The sequence below is a fragment of the Sinocyclocheilus grahami genome, unplaced genomic scaffold, assembly GCF_001515645.1.
Source record: "Sinocyclocheilus grahami isolate Dianchi unplaced genomic scaffold, SAMN03320097.WGS_v1.1 scaffold153.1, whole genome shotgun sequence".
Classification (NCBI taxonomy): Eukaryota; Metazoa; Chordata; class Actinopteri; order Cypriniformes; family Cyprinidae; genus Sinocyclocheilus; species Sinocyclocheilus grahami.
Genome location: NW_015505332.1, coordinates 1,047,768 through 1,056,558, shown reverse-complemented (window position 1 = coordinate 1,056,558; position 8,791 = coordinate 1,047,768). Strand labels below are relative to the sequence as shown.

Sequence of the window (8,791 nt, the reverse complement as noted above, 5' to 3'; positions counted from 1 at the left end):
GGAGGCTAGCCTCCTCGGCGAGGTTTCTTTTCTCGACACTCCTCAGCGCTGAAAGTGAACACTCGATGGTGATTGGCAATTTTTTTTTACCAACGGAGGCACGCGAGCTCAGCTCTCCCCCGGCCTCCCCCCCTTCTCTATCATTAGCGGTTGTAATTACATCAGCAGATTCGGCACATTCGCGATAGAAAAGCGGCGCTTTCACGTTATGGTATTACAACTGTGAAATTACTAACAAAAAATACACATTCTGAGACATGAACTGAAATGAATTGTGAATTTTATTAACATTAAATCGTCCTACTCCCATTTTCACCTCAAAATTATGGGGAAGCTGTGCCTCCCCTGCCTCCCCCGACGAGCCGCCACTGATAAACTGTATACTTCATCTATGCTACTGTATATGTAGCATACTATTGTTTGAAATGTTTTGCATTGCATAATGCATACAGTGTTGTTATTGTTAACCAAAAGTAAAGCTAAAATAAAATGAAAAAATTTATATTAGAAGCAAAAAATTGTTTCCATGGTGGCTAACTAAAATAAAATAAGTTCAAGTACAAAAATGACTAAAACTTAAAGATAAATTAAAGCTAAATAGAAATATTAAAATAATAATAATAAAAACAAAAACAAAAAAAATGACAAAGCACATAAAATGACAAAATGAAAAGTAATTTTTTGTAAAAAATAAAATTTGAACATTTTGATATGAATAAATACTACAATAGTATATAAATAATACTAAAATAACACTGCACATTATATACTTTTTAAAAATATAAGACGATACTGCGTACTCTGTACCACACAATATATATACACTGTATACTAAAAAAAATATTTAGCAATTTATAACAACAAAAATGTAGTCACATTGTCCAATTATCATCTCATTATCATGTCTTTTTTTGCATTTTTAATCCACTTTTGTGTTTAAATGTCTTAACTTTTTGCACCTAAGTTGATTAAATCAAAATGTGGGACACATATTTCTCATAAATTCAATAATGCCCTGCTGTGCACAGTATGAAGTATGGTAGTATGTTATAGATATCTTCACCACTCATCAGCCTAATACTGGTGCTAAAATGTTCATCTTTACGGGTATCTCAGATGGGAAGGGAAAGCCTAAACACACACACACACATCCACGCACCCTTTTTAAAATTCCAGTCGTGCTCTTCTTTGTGATAGAGGGAAACCCTCCCTCAGTCTCTTTCTCTCTCATTGATTTTGGCTCCGTCTCTGGGCCGGTTGTAAAGTGCTGATGCAGTGCTTTCCGCCGGGAGGAGATGATTAACATTCAGAGGAATTATAGATCGCTGCTTTCCCTTCATGCGCTCTGTGCTGCTGTTGTTGTTTTCTGGCCCGTGTGTCTAGCAGCCATTCATTTATTGCAGCATGATGCACCGGTGCTGATGCAGTCTCTGCGCTGGAGCACGCCGAGGTCACGTTCAGACACTACAGTATGTGTGTGACAGACCAAACCAATGTTACTTGTACTGCAATACATTCATCCACCGCACTTTTTCCGGGCAAGTGTGTTCATGTAGAAGTAGAAAGCATGGGCAGTGTGAAAAAAAATCTAGATTTAAACGCAATGAAGCAAGATAGTATGTATGGAATATTTTTTCATTTACATTTATTCATATTTATTCATATCCAAAATGAGACGATGTGAACATTACGGAGTGCTAAACACCCTCATGCAGTGTATGTTTCATTCATACTCGAAGCCTGAGGGCGCTCTTGCTCAGAAAGTCTAAAACGGCCTCATAGATGTAATAACTTGTGATGAGCAAGAGGGAAATCCCAAATATGGGCAAAGGCATCCCGCTATCGCTGCAGTGAAAAGATTTCATTTCAAGTAATTTCCAGGTAATAAATAAAGGAAGTATATGAATAATGCAGTGATAATTGACATAACAATTATTACAGTATATAAACTATTCTGCCTTAGTATGTGTTTGTATGAACTAATCATAAAATTGTAATTAGAAAAATATAGGAAAAACGTATTATAGAATACAAATTATTGGTTATTGTCTAGCAGTGTATTTGATTTCTTAGTCATTTAAAAGAGAAAAGAAAAAACAAAGCCTGTCAATTAGACAAAAGTCAGGAATTTTTATTTATTTATTTATTTTTAACATTTCTGTCCCCCTCACTTCAAAAATGATGGTTACGCCCCTGCTGCAATAGATACTGTAGCTCTGTTCCAAATGCTAGTGAGCTGCCTGGTTAGACAACATTTTAGGCGATGCAAAAATTTGTTAACACCAACGTTTGGGGTCAGTACTTTTTTTTAGTTTTTAAGTTAATACTTTTATTCAGTAAATTTATCAAAATGTTCTTTTGAACTTTCTATTTATCAAAGAGTCCTGAAAAATGTGTCATGATTTCCACAAAAACATATTAAGCAGCACAACTCTTTTCGACATTGTTAATAATAATTTTTGTTTCTTGAGGAGCAAATCAGCATATTAGAATGATTTCATGTAACACTGAAGACTGGAGTAATGATGTTGGAAATTCAGCAATGCTTCACAAGAATAAATTATATTTTAAAATATATTAAAATAAAAAACTGTCATTTTAAATTGATTTTACGTTGATTAAATACATGCAGCCTTGATAAGCACAATAGACTTATTTCAAATACATTTTTAATGTTAGTGTATCATTATGTTACCTTTCAAGATGTCTAGTTATGGGTATAATTTTATAATTTTAATAATAATTATATATTTTATGACAAAAAAAAAAATATATATATATATATATATATATAATTTAAAACTGAGATAATCGTTTAAAATTGACTATTTTATCCAGTTTGTGGTTGGTACATATTCCATTAGCAACATGAAAACATCAAACTCTATTAGAATCAGCTCATAGATCATAATAAAAAGTCAATAATAAGCCATCATAAAGGCAGAAATTCCCTCCTTGAACTTCTCTTTGATATGTTGTTCCACCTTTGCTCGGCTTGTTTTATTGTGCGATACAGTCAGTTGAACATCAGTCTTTTGTAATCATGCGAGGCACTGACCTTAGCATGGCCACACTGAATGCTGGGTAATGAAATGCCATTAGGCTGAGTGGGTTGACGGCTCTTGCATGAGGAAAAAAGTAATTATTTTGGTTTTGGTTGTGAAAGCTGTTTTCTGATTTAATGGGAGTTAAGTTAATTCATGACTATAACATATTGGCTTTAAAAAGCAAGTTTTACAGCCATTTAAGAAAAAACACATGGTGTTAAATAGATAATCTAGTATGATTAAACATTTTTGCTTGCAGGACTTTATTAAAGCATGTTTAAATTGCTATCAGTAAAGGGTTTAACAGTTTTGCATTAGTTTACACGTAGTAAAAATGAGTGCACAATTGTTCATTAATTCTTTCCCTTTGCTTCGTTACAGACTATAGAAACGGCAGAGACCTCCAGAGCTCCACCCTCTCTGTGCCTGAGCAGGTCTTATCGTCCAATCACTGCTCTCGGTCAGCTGACATCAACCGAGCACGCTCACGGTCTCCCAGCATGCCCCCTTCTCAGAGGTAAGACAGATCTCTCTTCTGTTGTCTGAACCGTTTCTGTTCGTAAACATCAGAATCACAGTTTAAGAGTTTTGGTTTATCATTAACATCTGATTCAAGAACCCAACAGTACACAAGATCTAGTGTAACAACAGTGTGTTTGTATCACTGAGTCAACAACAATGATCATGCACCCGAGTCACAAAGCTGTATCTATATTCAATATATTTATGTTTAGTAAAAGGCTATTTAGGTTGTTTTTGTTTTTTTGTTTTTTAGCCAGCAAACATTGCCATAATTATTTTTATTATTTTACATTTTGTGGCGGTTTTTCACCTTGAAATCTTTGTTTGTTTGTTTATTGTTGTTATTACTAATATTATTTGTTTATATTTATATTTGTTTGTTTGTTTGTTTGTTTAGTGAAGATTTATGATAAGATAAAACCAGTTTGATACTATTTTGTTGAAAACCTGCATTCATGAGGGTCTCTGACGTTGAGAAACTTGAATCCGAACAACTGCATGTTGACTTAATATATATATATATATTTTGTAATTTGACATATTGTGGATGCAGCATCATGCAAAATCAAATAATTTTGGTTTGCCAATGCCACTATGAAAATTCAGATTTTTTTCCCCCACTTTTTTTTTCCACTTGTGATTATTAATTTATTCCACGACTTAATTTTTTCACACGTCATGTGTCATAAAAATAGCACTCCTCACGGGTTTATTTCAATATTTTAAATGCTAATACTTTGTTTTAATCACTACTTTTCTGTATTGAATGAATTATATCTGTAATTGAAAATAAATTATTATAGCTTAAAGCACAAAAATAAAAAAAACATTATTTCAGAAATGATTTGTTAAAAATGTGAAACATTATTATTATTAAATTAATGTATTATTGTTATTAGTAGTAGTAGTATTATTGCTGGATGTTAATAATATTAATGATTTTATTTTAATCATTAATTTTCATTATTAAATGAATTTTAATTGCAAATATTTAAAAACTTTTTTTTTTTGACTTTTTTTTTATTGTGTGAAAAAATTGCTTTGTGCACATCGAATCAACAGGTCACCAGTGACTCTTTAATGTCGACACAAGGTTGAATGATTGAAAAGCTAGGAAACACTTGCTGTAAAGATAAACAAACAAAACAAACTGAAATAAGAGCACCCCTCTGTCCTAATGTACACAGTCCCTGCAAATGTATACATTTTCCAAAAAGAGTTGGAAAATATATTCACCATTAAACCTAACAAGCTTCTGTCTTTGTAAGAATGGTGAGGTACTGTATGCCTTTAACTCATTCCTAAAGCCTCATTGTCATTCTCTCATTAGGTCATCATAAAGAAACTGAGCACTTATTTTTACAGCTAGCTCATGCTTTGTTTTAACAAACTGAGAAATTATGTAAAATGGAATTTATAAATACAGTACTTCACTAAATCGAGCTCAATAATGGGATCGTAGTTTCGCTTTGTTTGTGTTGTCTCTAACTTGGTGTTTTGTGTGAAAAGTTGTTCAGCATGTGTTATTCACTATAATGTACATTGATCTGGATTTTTAAAAATTATTTACTTTGGATAAAACACTTTAACAAAGATATGTTGTGTGATCAAGGAATAGTTCACCCAAAAATTAAGATTTGCTGAAAATGTACTTAGTCTCAGATTATCTAAAATGTAGAGGAGTTTGTTTCTTTTCATTACATCACTTGCTGACCAATGGATCCTCTGCAGTGAATGGGTGCCGTCAGTTCAAAACAGCTAATAAAAACATCACAATAAATCACAAGTAATCCACACCACTCCAGTCCATCAATTAACAGCTTGTGAAGTGAAAAGTTGCGTGTTTGTAAGAAACAAATCCATCATTAGGACGTTTTTAACTTCAAACAGTTGCTTCTATCTAAAATACGAGTCCTCTATTAGTAATATTGCTTTTCTCCAGCGAAAAAGTTGTCTCGTCTGAAGTAGGAGAGAAATATGCACAGATCAAGTGAAAACAGTCCAAGTTAGTTCATCAAACATAACATGAAACAAATATTTCAGTGGATTTTGAACAACAGAGGATGGACTTTTTCGCTGGAGGAAGCATTATTATGGATTATGGATATTTTGTCCAGAAGTGACAGCTCAAAGTTAAAATGCCTTAATGATGGATTTGTTATAAAAATATGCAGCTTTTAACTTCACATGTTGTTAAAATTGTGGGACTGGAGTGGTGTGGATTATTTGTGGATTATTGTGATGTATTTATCAGCTGTTTGGACTCTCGTTCTGACGGCACCCATTCACTGCAGAGGATCCATTGGTGAGCAAGTGATACAATGTTACGTTTCTCCAAATCTGTTCTGAAACAAACTTATCTTCATCTTGGTTGGCCTGTGAATTTCCTTTAAACCCTGATGAAGTTGAGGGTGTGTGTAATGCACACTCTGATGGTTTATGTGGTGAGTTCCAAATATCTGTCTTTTTGGCAGCCGTGGCAATAGTGTGTGTTCCATCAATCAGCGGGTGGTGGTCAGGTTACCGCGTCCGGCTAGGACGGCCCATCATAGAGGTGTACAGAGACATGGAGGGGTACCAGTGCTGCAGTCTATTTGGGTCAGCCATTTATGGCCTGTCTAAAATGTCGACAGCCTTTTTATTTCAGGATGAAGACATTATATGGGATGATATCCAACAACGAGAGCATCCCTGCTGCCCTGTCATGAGCTGGGCCAATTTCACTACCAAAAAAACCCCACGTCTTTAGCACAGCCCTCATCTTGGCTCATGTTTTTGCTTATTGAATATATTTTTTATTAAGTTTATTTTGTAAATTAATTTAGGTTTTAGGACAACTTTGAAGAAAGGTTTTGATCCACTTCAAATGTTGACTACTGTAGTTTGTCCATGTTTAAAGCATAAGTTTGCCTACACCAAGGAACATTTTGTCTGAAAACAAGCAAAGCAGTGAAGATGTCGCTTTATTGTTGGTTACAGTGGTAAATGGCTAACACGTGCTCTTAAACAAAGTCATTTTAAAGTATACTTTGACCACGTTCACGTTTTCTATTTCCTCAACAAATAGTAGCTACATTTTGTGCTTTTAGCATGATTGTTTTTTCCCCTTTCTTTTATAATTAAAGTTACCAGCTGATGTTGGCTGTTATTCTTTGACCTTTCAAAATATTACAATACAAAATTATGGGCTTAAAATACTGTAATGCTAATAATATTTTCATTTGCATGCAAAAATTCAAATGAGAGCTTGTGCAGCTTTTCATGTCCTAAACCCATTCCCTGATCTTTCGTTTTGTGTCTATTTTATTTCATTTTTCAATATTTTTTTAGCTGTTCAAGCTGGCTTGACATAGCAACATAGCTGTTGCTATGTAAGAAATATTTTTATTCAGTTTTTACATATATTTTTTGTGTTTAACAGCCTTTTTTTTACAGTGTCACTTTATTTATCTTAATGTATTATTAATAAATTAGTGTTTTGATGCTGGACAACTTTTCAGACACTAGACATCTTTTTGTGTTGTCTTGTGTTTTAGTATGTTATACTGTGCCAAATGTTTTAAGCAGTGTTGGTTTCCCATTCATTTTCTCCATAGGGATTTACAACAAACAAACAAAAACATCAGTGAGTGATAAGGAGGACTGTCCTGAAAGCAAGGTTTCTGCAGGTCTTTAAGTTTCCTAAAAATCCTTATTTTTTTCCTTCCACAAATTAAGGCAGACTTCTCATTGTATGTAATTTTGCTTCTTAAGTAAATGCCACTTGATTTAAGAATCTTCAAACATTTGCACGGGAAACGAGACAAAAATACTGATGAAGAACATATTTGGATATATTTGTCATATTGTGCTCCATTCAATTTCTTCCTTAAATGTTCTTTACTTGGCCTTAAAAACATCTTAAAAAGTCTTAAATTTACTTTCATAAAACCTGCAGAAATCCTGTGTAATATTTTACATTATCTGTGAAAATCTTTTTCTCTCTGAATAAAATGGATGGGATTTTTCCTTCTGTAAAAATGTGGGAATAATCTGAGAGTAATCTTTCCTTCCATAGTTTTTAATAATAATTAATTCATTTGTTTAATCTATTTCTTGTGTATTTGTATGCATCTGTGATCTGAGTGCTGTGATTTTGGATTTCATTGTCCTAATCTGAACTTAATTATGCTTTTATAATGTATCCTTCATTCTTATTAAATCGCGTTGTTTATCACTGAACAGAACCATGGGGTTAGACTCATATATTGGTTGCTTCCAAGTGCCAAAGACGACACAACTTTATCATGAGCTGTTAGAGTCTCTCCTCTCAGTGCTTTCCCAGAATGCCATGCGGCGTTCTGAGACTCAACCGACCTCACCCACACTAAACATCGCCCTGTTTCCCCCAATCACGTTTCTCCAGGAATTACGGAGCGCCAGACAGGCACGAGTATCACCACAGGTCCCGTTCTGCAGACCAGCGGTCCGCACTGGAGCGGCCCATGTACAGCCGCTCTCGCTCCACGGAGCGGCCGCCCGACGGCCCCCACATGAGATCATCGATGCCCTCCCTGCCGTCAGGACACTCAGCTCCACCCTCCCCTGCCTTATCGAGGTGACCCAGATCAAAGCAGCCGCTCACCCCGCAAAACAGACCTGACTAATCAAACAAAACATCCTTCATGTGCTAACAAAGACTCCCTGCATCCAACCAACCGACCGGCCCTTTGATTTTCTTTATGTGTTGTCCTCTCTGCAGCAGTGCTGTTGTATCTGCTCCATCTCATCTCTGTGGATGCACCAGATACTGTTCATTTCTTTTCAATGATTTGTTTGATAGCAAAACACACCAGATATACTTTCAGTGAGTGGTGTGGAATCTCCATTGGTTGTTATCCCTATATTGTGATGTTTAACCCATTAGTTTTTCCCCCGTTTGGTTCTTTTTGTCTGGAATCCTAATGTTTTGTTTGTTTTTGGTGATGGCGGAGAAAAACGCACACTTCTCTTACAGCATCACTGTGGAAGAGTCACCTTCATGTGCCAAAGCATCAAGCATTTTGTCAAATGTAGTAAATGTACATACTACTGAATATTTGAGCATTGTTGTAAGTTGTTAAACTAAAGCATAAGCCTACATATACTAGACTAAATATAACGTTTGGAATAAAATGGCAGACCAAATATATTATATCAGATGCTGGTTTTCTTCAGTCATTTGAACAATATATATATATATA

The 8,791-nt window shown here is 34.7% G+C and overlaps 1 protein-coding gene across 1 annotated transcript in view; it reads left to right on the top strand.

Moving 5' to 3' along the window:
• The window catches only part of LOC107592505 (regulating synaptic membrane exocytosis protein 2-like), a 167,598-nt gene that overhangs the window by 96,013 nt on the left and 62,794 nt on the right, over nucleotides 1-8,791 (top strand). The window contains exons 11-12 of the mRNA XM_016282038.1: nucleotides 3,429-3,564; nucleotides 7,975-8,166. Of these exons, the coding sequence (XP_016137524.1) occupies nucleotides 3,429-3,564; nucleotides 7,975-8,166 (328 nt within the window). The remainder of the gene's footprint in view (nucleotides 1-3,428; nucleotides 3,565-7,974; nucleotides 8,167-8,791) is intronic.